The 22,151-nt window shown below is 45.4% G+C and overlaps 2 protein-coding genes across 4 annotated transcripts in view; one reads left to right on the top strand and one right to left on the bottom strand.

Moving 5' to 3' along the window:
* SLC41A2 (solute carrier family 41 member 2) overlaps window positions 1-3,184 on the bottom strand; it is a 92,621-nt gene extending 89,437 nt beyond the window's left edge. The window contains exon 1 of one of the 2 annotated variants that reach the window (XM_032762413.2): window positions 3,043-3,184. The gene's annotated coding sequence lies outside the window, so the exon portion shown is untranslated. The remainder of the gene's footprint in view (window positions 1-3,042) is intronic. The other variant, XM_032762414.2, reaches the window with a different exon arrangement.
* A 10,004-nt stretch (window positions 3,185-13,188) lies between these two features.
* Window positions 13,189-21,863, top strand: NOPCHAP1 (NOP protein chaperone 1). 2 transcript variants are annotated; one of them, XM_032762386.2, is made up of 4 exons: window positions 13,189-13,388; window positions 17,615-17,701; window positions 19,560-19,696; window positions 20,747-21,863. In XM_032762386.2, the coding sequence occupies exons 1-4, from the start codon at window positions 13,292-13,294 to the stop codon at window positions 20,930-20,932; spliced, it is 507 nt and encodes a 168-aa protein (XP_032618277.1). In that variant the 5' UTR covers window positions 13,189-13,291; the 3' UTR covers window positions 20,933-21,863. The 2 variants fall into 2 exon arrangements, with proteins under 2 accessions (XP_032618277.1, XP_032618279.1); XM_032762388.2 differs by lacking the exon at window positions 13,189-13,388 and adding an exon at window positions 13,397-13,493.
* Window positions 21,864-22,151: the final 288 nt, after the last annotated feature.

Below are 22,151 nucleotides of genomic sequence, written 5' to 3'. Positions count from 1 at the left end.
AAATGTAACAACTGTCTGTTGTATTTGCAATAAACATTGCATTTTGCCTTATCCCTCTTATAAGATCCTGTTGGTATTATTTTATTAGTGTAACACTCTGACACAAAATAAAAGTGGAGATGTAATGTAACTATAAGATTTGTGTTAAGTCAGGCACTTAGAAGCAGGCCTTCCAATTTTCAGGAGGATAGTTTGGGGCAAAAAAATGCAAAGGAGCAAATCTAATAATATAGCCTTGTAAATAGCATACAATGTTCTCCACAATCCTTTCTGACTGCACTGTGTTTCCAGAAGTTCAAACTTAACATGCCTGTGGAAGGCATTTTACCAGTGTATGACCACCAAGGGCAGATCCAGCCTTTAAAGTCTACATGCCTCAGTTTCCCATTGATAAAATAGGAATATTAAACTTTTATCTGTATTACTGGTAATACATATGATATAAGACCCCTATTCCTCAAACTATTTAAGCTTGTTCTGAAAGGGCTTTGCTGAATCACGGCTAAATTACATTTTTTTAACATTTTAAATCTAGAATCGGTCTCTTAAGCCATAGTTTTAAAAATAAATAAATAAATAAATAAATAATCGAAGTGCAATACAGGCCCAATTTTTAAAAAAAAAAGTTTACAGGAGCTAGAAGAGTCACCACTCAAGAAATGTACAAACACCACTATCTTGGAAAAACAATTCAAAATAAGATCATACAGTTACTGGCAACAAAAGTCAAACAGAAGATTGCGGCAGATCTGAAGTAAGCAAGATATTACTCTGTTATTCTGGACTGCACACCTGACATCAGCCATACGGAACAAATGACTTTAATGGTGCATTTTGTAACCACAACAGAACCTAATGAAAATGTCCCTGCAATGGTGACTGTCAGAGCATTTTCTAGAATTTATTGACATTGATGGAACTACAGGAGCTAGTATGATAAATCTTAAAAAGCTGGAAGATACAGAAATAGTGATAGCTGACGTGAGAGGCCAAGGCTATGATAATGGTGCCAACATGAGAAGAAAGAACACAGGAGTGCAGACACGGATCCGAGAGTTAAACCCTTGAGCTTTTTTTGTCCCATGCTGTTCTCATTCACTGATGCAGCATCAGCTTCTAGTGAGGCTGCTAAATTTTTTAAACATAATTCAAAGCATCTATGTACTTTTCTCTGCATCAACTCATCAATGGAAAATTTTGAGGCAACATCTGGGAACATCCTTTCTGACACTGAAACCACTAGAGTGCCACACAATGGGAAAGTCAAGTGGAGGCAATAAAGCCTATCAAACACCAAATTGGGAAGATAGATGATGCCACAGTTGCCATTATGGAGAATAATATTATGACAGGAACTGTTCGTGGAAGAACAATGGCAGAGGGAAATGGAATCACCAGAAACATACATAACTTCAAATTTCTGTGTGGCTTAGTGTTTTGGCATGACATACTGCTTGAAATAAATGTTATAAGCAAGAGACTCCAAGGTGTTGACCTTGATATATCTGGAGCAATGAAACAACTGGACAAATCAAAGTCATACCTACAGTCTAACCGGTCAGATGAGGGATTTCAAAACGTTCTGAAGAGTGCACAGAAGTTGGCAGAGGAACTTCACACTGAAGCTATTTTCCCACCCAAGAATACAAGAGTCACCAAAGAAGAAGACATTTGATTACGAGGCACAGGATAATCGCAGAAGAGACCCCAAACAACAATTCAAAGTTGAATTCTTTAACTAGGTGTTAGATTGTGCAATACAGTCAGCTGAAGAATGTTTCATGCAGCTCAAGGAACACAGCAGTATATGTGGGATGTTATATGATATTCCAAAACTCCTCACTATAACTGAAGAAGATCTACACTAGCAATCCAGGGCACTAGAGACAGTGTTGACACATGATGACATGCACAATATTGATTCAAGTGATTCAGGTGATGAACTGAAAGCCCTTTCAGGATACATTTCAGCAGGATCAACTCCAAAGGCTATTCTGGAATATGTGTGCACAAATAAGATGACCACCCTCTTTCCAAATGCTTTTGTTGCTCTGCGCATACTTCTGACACTTCCTGTAACATTTGCCAGTGGAGAAATTGAAGTTACTAAAAAAACATCTACGCTCGGCAATGACACAGGAGAGGCTGGTCGGCCTTGCAGCCATCTCAACAGAGCATGAACTGGCCCCGACTGTATGGCCCGGACCTTCAGCCGGTTAGGGGTGAGTAGGAAAGCAAGGCCAGCTTAGGGCATCTATGAGAATGGCAAAACTCTAGGTAAAACAGGCATGCCAACATATCTGTTGTAGTTTTAAAATCCTTTCTCTTACAGTTTATTCCTACTGTTAGTACTAAAAAATACTTCGGTTTAAAACGGTAGTAGATGAGGAGAGGGGATGGTGGATGAGGGGAGGAGGCTGTGTTGGGTAGATAGGTGATGGATGTGGAGGACAATGTGGACTAGAGGGTGGTGGATATGGGAGGGTGGGAGGTAGACAGGCTGTGTGGAGAAGGGGATGTTGTGGGGGTAGATAGGTAGTGGATGAGGGAGGGGCTTACAGAGCTAGAGGGGCAGTGAATGGGGGAAGGGCTATGGGGGAGTAGATGAGCCATGGATGTGGGAGGGGAATTATGAGCAGTGGATGGGGGAGAGTTTAGGGGGGGAGTAGATGAGCAGTGGATGGGGGAGAGTTTATGGGGGGAGTAGGTGGGCGGCGGATGGGGAGGGGGAACAGATGAGCAATGTATGGGGGAGGGGCTGTGAGGGGAGTAGATGAGCGGTGGATGGGGAGGTTTTATGGGGGGAGTAGATGGGGGAGGGGCAGTAGATGAGAGGCGGATCGGGGAGGGGCGATGGGGGTCGGGGGCGCGGTGTTGTTCTTCTCAATCACTTATTTAGAAACTTCCCTGTTCCTAGCATCCTCCCCGGACCCCGATCCCGGCAGCGCCTCCTTCCCCGCGGCGGATCCCGGGCTTCTCCTGCCCGTGCTCGGCTCCGCTCCTGCCTCTCAGGGACCCTGTCGCCCCGGATGCCCCCCTTACCTGGGCGATGGTGGCGCCAGCAGCCCGCAGCCCCTCGCCATAGCCACTCGCTGCCCGCTCTTCGCACGGACCAGCCAAGCTGCAGCGCTGACAGCTCCGGTGCAGGGTGAGCGGCGCCCCACTGAGCAGGCGCTGTGCCCGCACGGAGGGGAGGGGCGGGGCAGCCCCTTGATGATGTGGCCGGTGATGCGAGTGCGCAGCAGCCGATGCAGGACCTGCCAGTGAGCTCGGCTGGCGGGGAACCCCCCTCCCCCCGCAGCCGCAGGGGCCGAGCGCGAGGAGCCCCCGCAAACCGTCATCCCGAGCTCCGGGGGCGCGAGGAACCGCAGCCGGGGGCGGGGGAGCTCTGTTGTAACCTACGCGCATTAAGCATAGGGGAGGCGAGCGCTCGGCTGTTCTCCCCCGCGGCCCCCTCCCCTCGGGGATAGGGGGCCGATTACTTGGTCACAGCCGTATGGGGGTGGGGCGTAGGGGGCCACGTAATAACGGATGCCCCCAACCCTAAGGGGGGCGGCTGGGGTGTGATATTCCCTATACCCCCCACAAACGGCGGGTGGGGGCAGTGAACCCCTCCCCCTCTTCACACACACGCACACAAAGAGGGGATGGGGTGGGGCTAGCGAGAGCTTCCCAATGGGGCAAGTAGCTGTACAAGAGGGGCAGTGATCCCATTCCGCACACACACACACATCCTGGTGGAAGGAAGGAATAGAGGAAGGTTAAGGGGCACATTAACACACACACACACAAAACAGGGAAGGGTAGGATCAGAGTGATGACAATTTCCTTCCCCAGCACCCTGAAGAGCAGCAAAGGGAAAGCTACAGGGGCAGAAAATGCCTTCACCCCAATTATCCCCTCAGAAAAACCTACTTGTTTTCTAGCTAGGTGCCCTTTTTAAAAAAAAGTTTCCGTTTGGTGCAGCCGTGCCTCCATGCCACAATGAAAGATGCCCAGTCAATCGTGAAAATAATTTAAACCAGCCCAGCGCAGAAGTCGCACATAATTACCATCCAGTTTGCAATTCAATACTGTATTTAAAAAAACAAACCGTTCAGAAAGCCTCTGGTTTTAACTACCTAGACTCCAGGAAGCATAATTTCAAATCCCAACAGTTCTGATTCAATTCTTCATCCTTTCCAGATAGATAAAAAGAGTTCTAAGTTGATTACTGTGTGCAGGTCTACTGAGTGAGTTCATGAGGTACTGTGTGCTCTGAGGGGACGTCAGAGATGAACTTGCTAAATCTTGCTCCACAGTTTGGCTTGCCGATGACACACTGGTTTTTTCCTGTTTTCACATTTCCAGTACTGATTTCACAAGTGCTGGTTTCTCATTGATTAAAAGTGGGTGGGTGGCCTTCTCTGTTTTGAGCAACCACACTATAGATTTGCAAGGTATGAAAGTCAAAAAAGGATGGAAAGCAGAGTAAGCACAAAATGTATTCCTGGTAATGCTTTTGCTTTCACTTGTAAAAGCTTTATTGGCAACAACACACAAGACTCAACAATTTTTACTTATTTGAGACTCTTGTACAGAATGCACTTGAGCACTTTCTTTCTTTTAGCTTAATTGAAATAATTTCATTAAGAAGTCAACGGATTTCATTAATTGGTTCAATGAAATTAAAAACATATATTGCTGTTTGAAAACCTTTCTCTTTAGATTGGCTGGTTTTTTAATTGTCCTTGCCCAAGTACTCTGTGGTATGCCCAGAAAGCTTTAATAATTTAATGCCCTAATCCTGTGAAGATTACACATGGGCTTAACTTTACACACTGAGTAGCCCCATTGAAATCATGCATGTACTCATGCATGTAAAATTAAGCACATGCAAGTTCAGAGTCTAACTATGATACGTATGTGGATTCTTTGTTAAAGTAGCTATAGAGAGAGGTGAAGGTCAATTAATTTATTTTGTGCTAATAAATATTTTAAATTCAAAATGACTAATTTTTACATTCAAATAGTTTAACATTTGTACAAAACATTGAAAGTATGTGCTGTTATTTTCTAAAAGAGTACTTCCTACACCGATGCTCTGTACTTTATAGCAATGGAGAAACCCGAAGTGGAAAAACTTTTTAAAAAAATCTATACATGAATTTAGTGATCATAAAATCTGTCAAGTTGACGACTCTGGAACCTGTTTTTCCCTCTCTAATCCACAGAACATAATACAGCGTGCCCAAAGCACCAAGTGTCTGTGATAAGTTGGAGCTAAATACTATGAGCATGTGAATTAAAGTGTAAAGTTAAGTATGTTGGTAGGTGTTTCACAGGATCAGGGCCAAAATCATTTGCATTGAAATAGTTAACAGTGTTGACATTCATGTCACCATAATTAGTTTTCAGAGCGAACATGCTGTTGAGATTAATTGGACAGTATACACCTTTTAGACCTAATGTTTAGGCTGTTTGCAAAATTCAGAAAGACTTACACCTGGTCCATGCTATCCAAGTTATTTTCACAGTTATGAGAGATAGCTATATATATCTGTAAATGAAAATGGAGATTCTGGAGCACAACTGTATGGAAAAGAGTGAATTCTGCAGCAAATTCAGTGGCTACATAACTGTGGAATATACAGAGGCCAAGCATGGGTGGCAGCAGTAGTGGAAGCTTCCCCTGCTTTGGTCAGTCCCTGATCTGGAGGGACCACTTTTAGGGAGAAGGCAGTTCTTCACATTAGTAGAAAAGTTAAGGACTGAGTCCCTTAATTCTATGAGAGGTAGGGAGGGAAGGAGGTAGGGTGGGTGGGAGGGTGTGTGTGTGTTCTGAACATGTATCCACTAGAAATTGAACAGAAACCACGTCACATAAACTACTATACAGCATTTAGAGGGTTAACTACATTTTGTCACAACTGGACTGGACTGAGTGATCTAGAAGTGAAATGTCTACATCCCAGTGCCAATCCCTTGAACTACCCAATCCCTCTTTACAGTTTTCAAGGTCTAAATTGTAATAGCTAGACAGCAATAAAAATTGCAGAGCAAATCCTGTATAGCAGGTTGGCCAGTCAATTAAAGTTAGCAAGCACCTGAGTTGCTTTTCTAAGAGATAATTTAGCTCCCTTGGGCCAAAATTTAATCTCAGATGCACTTGCCAGATTTTGACAATTAACATGGGAAAGGTTTCAGAAAATAGTAGCTAGCCACCTGGCTGCTTGGCTTTCCAGCACAGTCAGCCACTTACTCAATTTAATATTGTAATTCTTCTAAAAGTGAGTTTTTCATTCCAAAGCTCCACAGAAATGCATACCACAAGTTTTTTGCTTTTTGTTGCCTTTTTCCTTCCCTTTCCTCATATTTTTAACTACTGATTTACATGAGCCTAGAGGGCTATATGTTACTTTCAGTTTGTGTGTACAACTCTAAGGGTACGTCCACACTACCTGCCGGATTGGTGGGTAGCAATCGATTTATCAGGGATCGAGTTATCGCGTCTCATCTAGACGCGATAACTCGATCCCCACCACACTCCCCATCGACTCTGGAACTCCACCAGGGCGAGAGGCGGAAGCAGAGTTGACGGAGGAGCTGCAGCCATCAAACCCGTGCCGTGAGGACGGGAGTAAGTCAAAATAAGATACATTGACTTCAGCTATGCTATTCTCGTAGCTGAAGTTGCGTATCTTACATTGACCCCACACACACACATACACAGTGTAGACCAGCCCTAAATGACATTGATGAGAACATCACCTGCAGACCAACAAGCGCTGGTCTACACTTGTGGGGGGAGGTCGATGTAAGATACGCAACTTTAGCTACAAGAATAGCATAGCTGAAGTCAATGTATCATGTTTCGACTTACCTCCTGTCCTCATGGCGCAGGATCAACGGCCATGGCTCTCCTGTTGGCTCCACTTCTGCCTCTCACCCTGGTAGTTCCAAAGTCCACGGGGAGCACGGTGGGGATCGATTTATCGTGTATAGACGAGACGCAATAAATCGATCCTCGATAGATCGATCACTATCCAGCGGGTAGTATGGACGTACCCCAAGGGTACCCAAAAAATGAAACAGTAATGGCCCTATTCTACCTTTTATTCCTTTCCCTGAAATAGCAGCAAAGAATCCTGTGGCACCTTATTGACTAATAGACGTTTTGGAGCATGAGCTTTCGTGGGTGAATACGCACTTCGTCAGATGCATGTAGTGGAAATTTCCAGGGACAGGTATATATAAGCAAGCAAGCAAGCTAGAGATAATGAGGTTAGTTCAATTAAGGAGGATGAGGCCCTGTTCTAGCAGTTGAGGTGTGAAAACCAAGGGAGGAGAAACTGATTTTGTAGCTGGCAAGCCATTCACAGTCTCTGTTTAATTGTGAACTGATGGTGTCAAATTTGCAGATGAACTGAAGCTCAGCAGTTTCTCTTTGTAAGCTGTCCTGAAGTTTTTGCTGCCTATGGAGCCACCTAAGGTGCTAACACGTGGCCAGGGAAGGTTGAAGTGTTCTCCTACAGGTTTTGTATATGGCCATTCCTAATATCTGATTTGTTGCCATTTATCCTATTTCCGTAGAGACTGTCCAGTGGCCGATGTACATAGCAAGGGCAGTGCTGGCATAAATGAATGGTTGTTATATTATATTGTGGACGGCAAGGTGAATGAAACTGGTGATGTGTGGCTGATCTGGTTAGGCCTGTGAGGTGTCGCTGGTTAGATAGTGGTCAGAAGTGGCATCGGGTTGTTGCAATGAATTGGTCCTAAGCTAAGTACTATGGTGCGGTGTGCAGTTACGGTGGAATATGTGTCAGGTTGGCAGGTGGTCTGTGGCGAGGAACGGCCTGCCAAACCAAGGCCTTGAAAGTGTGGATCATTGTCCAGGATGGGTTGTAAGATCCCTGAGATGCGTTTGGAGGGCCTTTAGCTGGGGACTGTATGTGTGCCAGTGGAGTCCCCCCAAACTACAAAACCAGTTTCTCCTCCTGGTTTTCACACCTTCACTGCAGAACAGGCCGCATCTCCTGATGAACTAACCTCGTATCTCTAGCTGCTTGCTTGCCTTATATATACCTGCCCCTGGAAATTTCGCACTACATGCATCTGACGAAGTGGAGTATTCACTCACCGAAATGCTCATGCATCCAAAACGTCTGTTAGTCGATAAGATGCCACAGGATTTCTTTGCCTGCTTTTTACAGATCCAGCTAACATGGCTACCCTCTGATACTTCCCTGAAATACTGTTTCACTTTATTTACTCAGGCCGGTCTACACTACGCGTTAAACTGATTTTACAGCGTTAAACCGATTAACGGCGCACGCAATCCACACGACGAGGCCCTTTATATCGATATAAAGGGCTCTTTAATATCAGTTTCTGTACTCCCCCAACGAGAGGAAAAGCGCTAAATCGTATTACATATCGGATTAGGGTTAGTGTGGCCGCAAATACGGTATTGGCCTCCGGGCAGTTATCCCACAGTGCACCACTGTGACTGCTCGGGACAGCAATCTGAACTCGGATGCAGTGGCCAGGTAAACAGGAAAACCCTGCAAACTTTTGAATTACATTCCCTGTTTGCCGCATGGAGCTCTGATCAGCACGGGGGCGATGCAATCCCAAATCCAAAAAGAGCTCCAGCATGGGACCGTGCAGGAGATACTGGCTCTGATCGCTGTATGGGGAGACAAATTGTTCTATCAGAGCTCCGTTACAGAAGACGAAATGCCAAAGCATTTTGAAAAAAATCTCCAAGCTACACAGTGCTGCGTGACAGACGTAATGGAAAGCCAAAGAATCAAATGTGATGCTCATGGAGGGAGGGGGGGTACTGAGGACTCCAGCTATCCCACAGTCCACAGCAATCTCCGAAAAGTATTTGCATTCTTGGCTGAGCTCCCAGTGCCTGTAGGTTCAAACACATTGTCCGGCGTCGTTCAGGGTATAGCTCCTCAATTTACCCCTCCCTCACCACGTGAAAGAAAAGGGAAAGGAATCGTTTTCTTGACTTTTTTCAATGTCACTCTATGGCTACTGAATGCTGGTGGTAGACGCAATGCTGCAGCAATGAAGAGCAGCATCCACTCTTCTCCCTCTCCCGGTGGCAGACAGTACAATATGACAGCTATCCGTCATCACCATCAGCCCGTGAGTGCTCCTGGCTGGCTCAGGTGAGGCTGGCCGGGGCGCCTGGGTAAAAATAGGAATGATTCCTGGTCATTCCCAGCAGGTGGTACAGAACAGTTGGTAACCGTCCTCATCATAGCAACTGGGGGCTGAGCTCCATCAGCCCCTCCCTTTCATGTGTAAAGAAAAGATTCTGTACTGCCTGGACTATCATAGCAGAGGGATGCTGGGTCCTCTCCCACACCGTTTATGTCCTGCCTGGACTGTCAAGCAGCAGGAGGCTGCCTCCCCCTCATTTAATCTCACTAACAAGATCCTGTTTCTTATTCCTGCATTCTTTATAACTTTTATGACACAAATGGTGGGGACACTGCCACGGTAGCCCAGGAAGGTTGGTGGAGGAGGGAAGCAACGGGTGGGGTTGTTGCAGGGGCACCTCGGTGAATGGCAATACAGCTCATCATTTCTGCAGGATCTGACACAGAGCAGCTATGCTCTCTGATACACTGGTTCTCTAGTACACTTGCCCCATATTCTAGGCAGGACTAACTCTATTTTTAGAAACCATAAGGAGGGATTGACTTGGGGAGTCATTCCCATTTTTGCCTTTGCGCCCCCGGCCGACCTCAGCCAGGGGCACCTATGATAGCAGCAGACAGTACAGAACAACAGATAACCGTCATCTTATTACCAATTTACAATAGCAGCAGTCGGTACAGAATGACTGATAACCGTCTCTGCTCTCATGCAAAAGCAAACGAATGCTGCTGTGTAACGCTGCAGTAACGCCTCTGTCAGCGGCATCCAGTACACATATGGTGACAGTAAAAAAAAAGCTGAATGGGCTCCATGGTTGCCGTGCTATGGCATCTGCCAGGGCAATCCAGGGAAAAAGGGCGCGAAATGATTGTCTGCCATTGTTTTCCTAGAGGAAGGAATGAGTGATGACATTTACCCAGAATCACCCGCGACAATGATTTTTGTACCATCAGGCACTGGGATCTCAACCCAGAATTCCAAGGGGTGGGGGAGACTGCGGGAACTATGGGATAGCTATGGAATAGCTACTCACAGTGCAACACTCCTGAAATCGACGCTAGCCTCGGACCATGGACGCACACCACCGAATTAATGTGCTTAGTGTGGCCATGTGCACTCGACTTTATACAATCTGTTTTACAAAACCGGTTTATGTAAAATCGGACTAATCCCGTAGTGTAGACGTACCCTCAGTTTGGTGTTATATTAAACTATGAAAACTGTATTTATATGATTCTAAAGCTTCCTCCACTTTTGACAAGCACAGTGAGATCATTTGCTGATTTGCCACTACTCTTTCCTGAAATCTTGGTAGAAACTCTGTATTTGGAGTGGTAAAACAGCTGTATTTGGAGTGGTAGAACAGCTAAAGAAATATACTCACTGCAATCTATTTTTATATATTACTGTTTAAAAAACAATAGTTTATAATAAAGTTCTTGAGCAGTACTCCTTAGAGGTACAATGTAGCTGATTGAAATACCTAACTTCCATCAGGGCATTTTGTACTATACCCCTTTAAAACTGCTTGCTTAGAATACCAGGAGACTCATAAGAATTAAAACCCCTTTCTTTTTCTGAATGCTTAATTATGTTTGTATTAGCAGTTATGTGTCTTTGAAATATTCAGATTGCATTAGTGATTGATCTCTTTAAAACTGTATATGAGAAGAGTTAATCTAAAATGACAGCAATGTATACTATAATTAATTTTCAGAGTCATATTAAAGAATTTTGGGGCCTGTGCACTATGGAAATTGGGGGACTCCCACCTTTCCTAGGGTCGGAGGTCCAGGGGGATAGGTCCTGCCCCCAAGGGGGTGTGAGAGGCTCCAGGGAATGGGGTTGTAAGGGAGCCCACTCTACGGCCACCCCACCCCGACTCCTGTCCTGCAGAGCTGGCCTGGCTCCCTGCTCTGGCCTGTTGCCTCTTGCCTTAGGCTATGCCTACACTGCACACCCCAGCTGTGCCGCTGTATGGTATGACGTGTAACTGCTCTGTGTCTGCAGGAGAAAGCTCTCTTGCCAACAAAATAAAACGGGCAGTAGCTTTGTTGGCAGGAGAGCATCTCCCGATGACATAGCACTGTCCACAATGGGCACTTTTTGTCAGTAAAACTTTTGTCGGTCAGGGGTGTTTTTTTCACACCCCTAACTGACAAAAGTTTTACCGATGAAAGTGCAATGTTGACATAGCCTAAGCATGCAGGTGGGACCTTCCCCTCCAATGCCCTGCCCTGGCCTGTGGCATGTAAGTTTTGCGAGTTTTTTAAATCATTATTATTTTATGGTGTGTACGTGTGGTGGGAGGGGTTTCCTGATAGTCAGGGGGCCTTCTCAGATGGGGGCTCAGTGCAAGTGCACAGTGGTTAATTTGGGCTTCGGAGTAGGTATTTCATTCAGCAGTACCTGGATAAATTTAAACTCCAGATCACTATGATATCTTAGGCTTACACAGGATTCTGTTACCTAATATAATATAAAATTAACAATAAATGCAATAAATTCAAGTAATATTAAAATACACCAATATCTTATTTATACAGCTATAAATCAGAAAAATCCTAAATGAGATTGCTAAAATTTCTGTTCTCTGTCTCTCTTCCAACTCCTTTCTTTATCTTTCTTTCCCCTAAGAGAATGAGTTAAGGATGCCTTGATCCTGCATAGCCTAGGTTTCACAGACATTCATATGTGGATAAATCTTTCTGGAACCTAGGCTATGTGGTACTTTAGTCCACAATTACATTATATTGAACCTACAAGAAACTTACAACAGTTAGGCTGCCGGTATGCTGAGACTATTGGCTGTCTTACTCACCAATATCGTCTCCCGGCTCATGTCCCTGGCCCCCTGCCCCCTGCCCAGTGTGTCTGCCCCTCAGCCTCCCCACTCAGTGTCCCTGCTCCCCCAGTCCACCCTACCCAGTGTCCCTGCCCCCCAGCCCCCAACCCAGGGCAGGTGGAGGGACCCAGGCTCTCCACAGCTGCCAGCACTGCATTCCCCAACCCAGGTCCAGCAGGAAGGTTGTGGGGGGGGGGCGGGAGGAGGCAGCTCGGAGCTGCAGCCTGGCCATAAGAGTGAGGTGGGCACCTGTGCAGAGCTGCAGTGGACCCTCCACCCGCCCTGGACAGGGAACCCAAACAGCCCCTACCCAGTGTCCTTGTCCCCCACCCCAGCCCCTTCACCCAGGGCAGGTGGAGGGACCCAGGTTCCCCACAGCTGCCAGCACAGCTCTCCCCAACCCAGCTTGGGGTGGCTTAGAGCTGCAGCCTGGGCACAGTAGAAGCTGGGCAGGCTTCTGAGGGGAGCCATGGCACATTCTCCACCTACTCTGGCCCTGGGGCCCAAGCAGCCCCAGGCCCATGTCCCTGCCCCCAGGTTCTCCACCCAGGGCAGGTGGAGGATCCATGCTGGTTCCTCACAGCTGCCCACCAGGTTCTTACCATCAGAGCCCTGCGTGGATACAAAATTTGTATCCACATTTGTGCTACTATCTGCAGAAATGGTCCATGGATACACACGGATTTGCAGGGCTCTAGTTACAACACTGAATTTTCAGATTTAAATATCTGAAACTTGCCATTTTTTAAATCGTATGACCATAAAATTGACCAAAATGGACTGTGAATTTCATAGATCCCTAATGATCAGATTATACAGGCCGATTGAAATTATAGTACTAGTAAATATAGGACAGGATGTTGCCTTACCCTCCCCCATATCCCTGCATGCTTTCCATTTTCCTAAATGCCATCTCTGAGCCAGCCCTTGCTTAGCAGCGAGATTTCAAACTCTCCTTGCTTCAGTCACAGAAGCGTTTCCAGGAACTTAACTCCTGAAGTAGCAGATCCCCCACAGCGGCGTCACCCAGGGCTTGACTACCGCCCAGAAACGCTCGGTTTGCCATTGTCCAATCAGGACTGAGTCTCCCACTGACGTCAAGGGCCGCTCGGCCGCTCCTGGGCAGCGAGAGAATTGCGAGCGCTAGTGGTGGCCTCGCCCCGAGTTGCGCTGACTCTTCCGGGCTCCAGGAGGCGCCATGGCGCAGCGCGAGGCCGCTAGTCTGCGGCTTGAGCGGAGCCCCGTCGGCATCCGCACCCCAGACACCCTCCCGCCTCCGAGCATATGGAAGGAAGCGGCGCGCGCAGGCCCGAGACCCCGATGGCGCGGAAGGAAGGCGCCGCTGCCTCCAGGGAGCTGCTGTCCGTGGGGAGCGGAGGAGGTAGCCGGTCTTGAGCCGCCACGTCCCCGGGCTGGGGAGGGAGCGAGCAGCCGCCTGCTGGCAAGAAGCGGGGCGAGGAGACGGGGCGGCGGAGGATGGGAAGCGGCGCCTGACGGAAGGCGGTTTGCTCGCGCGCGGTCTGTTGTCGGCCCCGCTTTTCAGCGACGGCGGCGAGGAAACGCGGCCGGAGAGCAGCGCGCGCTGCTTGCCTGGCAGGTTGGGGGGGCGCCTCGCGCTGCAGCTGTTGCGGGAGCCGCGACCACGCGGCACCGCCCTAATTCAGCTTGAGCGGCGGGCACGGTGGGAGGGGCAGGGTGCCGAGGGTCCAGCTTGTTGGGGGGCGGAAAGTCTCGGTTTCCGCTCGAACCCCACCCTGGGCATGAAACGCTCTCAGCTCCCCAGGCCGCCTGCACGTGCCCTGGAGAAGGCAAAGCACAGGCTCGCGCCGGCCCTTTCAGCCCGTCCTCTGAGGCCGCGGGAAGTGGGGCCGGGCTGTGTGGGAGCGGGAAGGCTGCATCGCTTCCCGGGAAGCCGCCGAGCCCAGAACTGATCCCTCTAGACTAGAGCTTGGGAGGGCGGGTACTTTCGGGGAAGGGGGAGCGAATAGTAAATTTCCTGCCAAATGCATTGTTGGAGGGGGGGACCCAAACGAGTCACAAATGTTGGGACGAATTCGGTGAATAGTTTTGGCCAAAAACACAAAAAAACCCTGGAAACAAAATTTTGGACAGTGTTGAAAAGGTTCGGTTTTGGAAGTGGCAAAACAAGCTATTTTGGCATTTTGTTTTCAATCAGTGTTTTCTGAATGAAATGTTGATTCGAATCAAGAATTTTCAGGTTTGATATTGGGCAGAAGAGTTGGGGGGAAAACAGTTTTCATTGAATCATAGAACTGGAAGAGACCTTGAGAGATCATCTAGTCCAGTTCCCTGCACTCATGGCAGGACTAAGTATTATCTAGTCCAGAGGGGGGCAAATTACAGCCCCCTGGGCCACTTTCGGCCCACAGGACTCTTCCCTCTGGCTCCCAAGCTCCTGCCAGGGAGCAGTGTCAGGACAGGCGAGCAGAGGAGCCAGCCCAACTCCCCAGCACTATAGTGAGTGGGGTGGAGGGTAGTCCCTGGCCCCTCCCTTTCTGCTCCCCTACCTCCCCGCCTCCCTCACAGTCACAGTTCCCCCAGGGCTTGGGCAGCAGGCTGCAGCTCCATGGCTATAGCGCTCACAGACCTGGTGCTCCAGGGCGGTGCAGTCAGGGGCGGCTCCAAGCACGACAGGCAGGCTGCCTCTGGCGGTTTGCCTGCAGAGGGTCTGCTGGTCCTGCAGCTTCGGTGGACCTCGGAGATCCTCCGAAGCCGTGGGACCAGCGGACCCTCCGCAGGCAAGCCGCCAAGGGCAGCCTGCCTGCTGCCACTGCAGCGCCGGGAGAGCGCCCTCTGCAGCCTGCCGTCCCAAGCATGCACTTGGTGTGCTGGTGCCTGGAGTCTCCTCTGGGTGCAGTTGGGGAGCAGGGGGAGTTCCCGGGGGCGGTGTCAAGGGGCCTGGGCCTTGCTGCTAGGGATAGGGGCAGAGCAAGCCAGGGTCCCTCTCCAGCCCCAGCATGCCTGGCCCCAGCAGTCAAGCCCAGGTAGGGAGTGAGCCCTGCCAGGGAGACCAGCCAAATGAGCAGGGGAAACAGACAAAGGACTGAGTCCCTCTTTTCCCCACCCCACAGGTAATGAGCAGGGGGAGTTGGAAAGCGGCTGGGGTCCCCGGGGTGATGAGCAGGGGGGATTGGATAGGAGATGAGTGTCCCATGGGGATGGTCAGGGGGCAGAGAACAAGGGTGTTTGGATAGGATGTGGGAGTCCTGGTGGGTTGGATGAGGGGGGGTCCAGGGGGCTGGATAGGTGGCAGTGGCCAGGGTATGCCTCACTGTTTGGGGAGGCATAGCCTCACCCATCCCTCCATATGATTTCTGTACCTGATATGGCCCTAGGCCCAAAAAGTTTGCCCACTCCTGACCTAGACCATCCCTGACAGGTGTTTGTCTAACCTGCTCTTAAAAATCCCCAGTGATGGAGATTCCAGTGCTTAACCACTCTGACAGGAAGTTTTTCCTAATGTCTAAATTAAACTGCTCTTGCTGCAATTTAAGCCCATTGCTTGTTGTCCTATCCTCAAGAGGTTAAAAGAAGAACAATTTTTTTTCCCTCTTCCTTGTAACAACCTTTTGTGTACTTGAAAACTGTTATCTTGTATCCTCTCATGGCTTGTCTACACCACTGCACAGTGTCAATTTTTAAGATACGCACCTGCAGCTAGGTGAATAGCGTAGATGAAATTGACGTACTTAAATCTACTTACCGTGATGTCTCTGCTGTGGTAAGTCGACTCTCCTTGCGCTTCTCGTTCTGGTGGAGTATCGGAGGCAAGGGGAGAGCACTCAGCAGTCAATTTATCGCATCTATACTAGATGCAATAAATCGACCCCTGCTGGATCGATCACTGCGTGCTGATCTGGTGGGTAGTGTAGACAAACCCTCAGTTTTTCTCTTCTCCAGACTAAACAAACCTAATTTTTTCAATCTTCCCTCGTAGGTCATGTTTTCTAGACCTTTAATCATTTTTGTTGCTCTTTTCTGGACTTTCTCCAATTTGTCCACATCCTTCCTGAAATGTGGCACCCAGAACTGGACACAATACTCCAGTTAAGCCCTAATCAGCGTGGAGTAGAGTGAAAGAATTACTTCTCGTGTCTTGCTTACAACATTCCTGCTAATACATCCCAGAATGATGTTTGCTTTTTTTTGCAACAGCGTTACACTGTTGACTCATATTTACCTTGTGATCCACCATGACCCCCAGATCCCTTTTTGCAGTACTTCTTCCTAGGCAGTCATTTCCCATTTTGTATGTGTGCAACTGATTGTTCCTTTCTAAATGGAGTACTTTGCATTTGTCCTTATTGAATTTCATCCTATTTACTTCAGACAGTTTGTCCAGAGCATTTTGAATTTTAATCCTATCTTCCAAAGCACTTGCAACCCCTCCCAGCTTGGTATCATCCACAAACATTATAAGTGTACTCTCTATGCCATTATCTAAATCATTGATGAGGATATTGAACAGAACCAGACCGAATACAATCCTGGCAGGCCTATTTCGTTTGCCCTTCCAGCCATGACGTGAAGTCCATGATACTTACCTCTCTGGAACGATTGTCGCAATCAGTTGCACGGTTTTGGTTGAACACTACAGTTTCTTTAATTATTTTTGGTTCGTTGACTACCTCGGGGTGGCCAAACCTGGGCTCCGGAGCACATTGCGGCTCTTGCAGAAGTTTTAATATGGGACTCCTTGTATAGCATCATACTCCAGGGCATGGATGCTTAGGCGCCAGCTTTCCCAGTGTCGTGCTTGGGGCAGTGCTTGCACTTGCTCTCAACCCTGGTTCTGGGCCACTGACCCTGCACCCACTCCACCCCTTCCTGCCCCTCCTGCCGTGCCCCACCCCACCCCCAGAGCCTCCTGCATGCCATGAAACAGCTGATTGGGAGGGAGGGAGAGGCACTGACTGGCAGGGCTGCAGGTGGGTGGGAAGCACTGGGAGTGGGGTGGGGAGCTGATGAGGGGGCAGCTGATGTATTACTGTGGCTCTTCGGCAATGTACATTGGTAAATTCTGGCTCCTTATCAGGGTCAAGTTGGCCACCCCTGGACTACTTGGTGGAAAAATCGGTTATTCCTGCAGGTCTAATGCTGAGCCTCCCTAGCCTGTGGGATCTGATGAGATTCTCAGCCCAAGGCACTATACATACATATTATTTTCATGCAAAGGCTTATCTGTTAATCTCTACATATGTTCCAAAGGAGAACAGGTTTAACTATACCTGGTACTGCTGATGTAATGCTAAGTAAATAAGAGAGAAAATACTAAGGATGTACTGTAATGTCAGACCTTTAAAGGACAAAACTAGAAGGGTACTGAATGTTTTCAAGCTTCTGACAGGATAAAGAAATCATTCTAAAATAAACTTTTAAAAGTCTCATTTTAATTAGTGATAAGTAATTCCTTTGAAATTGGTCATCCCATTTGCTGTATTAAGAGTTGACTAGTTAAATTGTCCAACTAATGAAAACTTTCTTAAATTGTCTGTTTTTTGGTGCAAATCTTGTGAAATATCTAAATAAGGGGGCTAGTATCACATTGGTAAATAGTGAAATAACTGATGTAATTTTTCTTCGTAGGTATTCATGACACACTGTTGATTAACTCAAAACATGCTGGCAAAAAGGTCACAAATTTAGAGACAGTAAGGATACCAAGAAGTAACAGTAAGTGCATCTTTTCCTAATGGGACTATTTTGATCACTGTTTAAGTTGTTATGTGAACCTGAAAAGCACAACCATGACTATACCTAACGTTAATTTAGCCGACTGCGGAAGCAGTTAGCATTTGAAAAATTAATTAACAGCAAAAGTTTTAAATAGTTTTAAACCTATTTTTGCTACTTGTGGATCTGCAGATTTCTCTCTTGCGGTTGCTGATGTGGATGTTTCTCCCTGCTATTTATGTTGGAGCTTGAAACTAACTAGGCCTTTTTTACTCACCAGATAAAATGGGCACAGTTCTCAGAATACTTCTCATGTAGTTAACTGATCCTGCAGAGGGAGCACAAAGCATTAATTCTGCATAATATTTTTGTAAACAATATTGTAAACAATTTTGTAAACACCAAAAACAAATATTTTTGGTGTTTTAGGGCGTAATGCTACAAACTCCACTGGTGTCAGAAGGAGTATTTCTGTGTGTAGAGGGCTTGCAAGATTGAACCTCTGGTGTTACATTTCCAAGTAGTGTAAAAATGGACTTCTAATATCAAAACTAGTTTCTTAACCTCACTTTTAAAAAGAGTGCTGTCAAAATCAATAAGCCAGATTACTATCACTATCTATTCAGTGAGCACATTGGCTTCAGAGAAGGTATTTTTCTGCATTTGATCCATGTGCCTTGTCCCGTAATCAAAGACACAGAGTTAACTGGCCGTATTGTCTGTGGTATAAAGTGACACATCCTCAGGATTTTTATTCTTTTCACAGAAGACAAATTATTAGTGATTTCTCAACCTTGGATTGTATTTGCTTAGTGTGCAAAGGGCTTCTACTTTTCATATAACCATTCTAATCTCTATATTCAAAACCAATTTGCTAGTATAAAGTATCAGACACTAGTATATCTTTTTAAAATAATCATTCCTTTTTTAATAACCTTTCAAAATTATCTTCAACTTGTATTTGAGATGATGATAAATGACGAAATATGGAGTTCTTTCTTTGATAGAACCCTTTGGGGAGAGTCAGTATGGCATATAGTAGTAGTTTGTAAGGGACTTTACTGGAGTTGAATCAGAATAGTGCAGCCTTACTGCAAGAGAGGGAAAAGGCTATTTGAAAAAAGTGTGGAAGTATAATGTTAATCTGTGAGTGGAAGGGAGGGGACATGGCCATGACCCATCAAATGGCAAAGATGTCCCAACGTTGGTGGGAAATCCCATGGAGCTTGGCAACATCCCTGCAAAAGGCCAGCTCCTCCATGCTGTCACCTATGCTGCCTATCCACCTTGGCTTCCTTCTTGGCAGCATAACATGCTTGGTAGAAAGCTGCTTCTGAGGTTACTTTCTCCTATCAGTAGCACAGCTTTCTTGACAGTTGTGCCATCACTGACACCTCCCCCGCCCCAGTCTGCTCTTGGACCCTGTCCCTTTGCTCCAAGAGGGGAGACGGTAAGGTACAGTACTTCACAGGAGCTAATATTGATATGGAGCATCCTGAGTGTTTCATTTTTTGGTGTGTGTTTAAAAACAGTAGAATTTTGCTATGAAGCATCTGTTGGACTCGCCATATTTTAGTTTTTAAAAAGGTCAAATAAAAGCCATGACATGACTCCCTTAGTGAACTGTTTGGACTGATGCACAAGATCCATGATATTCTGCATTGTATGTGCCCTGAAAAGTTGAGCAATCTGGTCAATAAAGTAGTAACTTTATTCCCAAATGAATTGTTGAATATTGTAGACAACTTGAAAGTTCAAAATTAAAACAGTTAAATCCTGTGTTAATGAGATAGTCATGTCTTTGTACTGCAAAATCTAAATATGCATATATGGTATAATCTCACTATTTCTGCCTTAGTTTTGGACAGAGTTCAGAGCTTTCTGCCGCAGATGGCCCTTGCAAACAATGAGCTAAGAAGAGAAATGGCAACAGCACCAGCTCATCAGTTTGATATTGAAAATCTAGACAGCTGCCTTGAAAATATTATAGAGATGGTAAATATATTTCTTGTGTTTTTGCTTCTGTAAAGTAAATTTAGTGCTGTGGCGTAAAACTCTTCACTCAGTCTTAGGATGGGTTTGTTTGAAAAATAAAGCTCCGAGTTTCCTCTTTTATATTCCTTTTATAATTTAGATCTGAAACTAGCCATAAATTTAAAGCAAAGTGTGCTACTTGCTCTTCATGACATAGTAATCTTGTCCACCACTGAAACTTGAAGATAAACTGCGAGAGAGAAAGTAGCTGAACCCAGAATACGGGCTGCCTCTAAAGCTCTAATCCTGGCAATGAGTAATTTTTTGTAATTACAGATAGTAAATTTATCAAGATTAAGTTTTTATTTTCAAAATAATCTGACTTTCAATGAATTGTAATTCAAGATTGTATAGTAAGTAACAATAACAAGTGTTCTGTTATGTTTACAGGACACTTTTAAGTAGTTTAAGGCCCAAAATCTGGGTCTCAAGTATAACAAAACTTAAAAACCTTAATTATGATCTCTCAAATACAAGAGTTTCCAATAAAATTTACTTCAACATCCCTCTCCAGTGTTTTCACAGTATGCTAATGTCTGAGAACCCCAGTGGGACAAAATGTGTGAGACAGCCCCCTGAAAATGATATTTTCAGACTTGGATTCTTGTCTGAAAAATCCAGCCTTTTGCACCCTTCATTTGTCAGTTTAAACCAGAAGCCTTCACTGTAGATAAAGTGAATTTATCAATGTACCATTCTCTTTTTGCTTCCTGTGAATTATTTAAAAAGAACTATTACTTTATTACTGAGCACTACAGGTGCTTAGAATGTCTAAACTCATTTTTCATATTTAAACTTTCATGTTTATAGTGATCCCTAAAAAACTTGCAAATATTTCCAGTCTAACGAGGTCTACTTACTTTTTGCATAGCACATAATTGATGACTTTATGGTAAGGATGTTCATGTGTATTAAGGTCTTGGATATTTATTTATTTATTTTACAAAAATCATAAAAGCAATATGTAGATATATGGGTTGTTCATTTTTTAAGAACTGTTGTTTCTTGCAGAATGTAGCCTTGGTTGAATTAAGTGGTTCTGACACGGATGAAGAAGAAATAATTTCAGAAGACAGCTCAGAATCTGAAGAGGACAGTTGTGCAACCGATGAAGTTACCATAGACACGATAAAACTTCCAAAACAAAAAGGAGAAAAGGGCAAAATAGAAATTTTGGACAGCAAAGTGAATGAGTAGATAGAACTATTTTCAGATTTCCATTTCTGAATGTATCATGTCCTGACTACTTTTGAAGGCTTGACCTTAGAAAACGAGCTAATTTCCAAGTATGTGTCACCTGGAAACTGGCAAACTCCCAGTCACTTATGTCATTGGAAGTACCGTGTTTAGTAGGGTGGAGAGTTTCTTATGGCTTGGAGGAAAGCTGGAGCTCTTAGGACTAAATCCTGACCTATCCTCCAAGCTATATAGAAATGAGTTGCATCAGGAGGTCAGGGTGTGGAAGAAACAGCATGAAACTTAATAATTTGAGAGGCTGCACTGTAAAGCTTGGCAAGAAATGTGAAGTTCTTGGCCTGTTGCGAGGTGAAGAACGGGTACTAGGGTGTGGGGTACTTACTTCAGGAGAGGGAAGTAAGTAGATTAGAGGAAGACAAAGCTTGTGTTTAGAGATGAGAATAAATATGCTAAAATATTAAAGTATTATATACTAGTCTTGACTAGCAAATACTAAAAATGGGCACACTCAGTGCTTCAAGAGTTAAGTCTAAGGAAATATGCCTAATTTATTCTTGCCTCCTTAATTTTATAAGGAGCAATTTGGGCTGTTTTACTGTATTTAGTTTAGACATGTTTTGCTTTTCAAATGATGCATCTGAATGCCTTTGTAGATTATAACTTGTTTCTCAAAGAAACAGTATTTTGTATAATTTAAGGTTATATTCTTACTGTATTTTCTTAGCTACAGAAGATTGACTAGCAAGCTGCAGTTAAGCACAGGATTTAAAATTATTTATTTAAAATTATATTCTTATTCTGTTTTTCTTAAAGATAACTGTTTGGAACATTTGATCAAGATGATCAATACCATTTCCAGTCTTTGTTGAAGAACATGTCCTCTTATCTATCTTTATTAATAGGAAAAATAAAATCTTACTGGCATCAGTTACTATTTATTGTGATTCAACTTATGGGTTGTTTTAGCTCAATTATTAGTCCAAAGCAGGTCCTTTGACTCATGTTGGTAGTAATCAATCTTTCTGAAAAGCAGCGACACTTGGGATATGGGCTGTATAAAGACACAATACGGAGGTGGTTAGTTTCCACTTATGAATTATGGTACATTAGAATTAAACTGTTCAAACAGTTTTAAATCTGGAGGGAAACTGGTCTAAGATGCAAAACTGGACTGCTAGTCTCACACATCACTTTAACATTGCTTCCCACTGGAAGGAGA

This window comes from Chelonoidis abingdonii, chromosome 1 (genome assembly GCF_003597395.2).
Source record: "Chelonoidis abingdonii isolate Lonesome George chromosome 1, CheloAbing_2.0, whole genome shotgun sequence".
Lineage (NCBI taxonomy): Eukaryota > Metazoa > Chordata > Testudines > Testudinidae > Chelonoidis > Chelonoidis abingdonii.
Note: the sequence above shows the minus strand (reverse complement) of the source record. Positions and strands in the feature narration are given on the sequence as shown.

Excerpts from the sequence above, each read along its gene's own strand:
- NOPCHAP1 (XM_032762386.2), top strand. The coding sequence starts at position 13,292 with ATGGAAGGAAGCGGCGCGCGCAGGCCCGAGACCCCGATGGCGCGGAAG. Across the intron at positions 17,702-19,559 it reads AAGGATACCAAGAAGTAACA|TTTTGGACAGAGTTCAGAGC; the intron begins GTAAGTGCATCT and ends TTTCTGCCTTAG. Across the intron at positions 19,697-20,746 it reads TTGAAAATATTATAGAGATG|AATGTAGCCTTGGTTGAATT; the intron begins GTAAATATATTT and ends TGTTTCTTGCAG.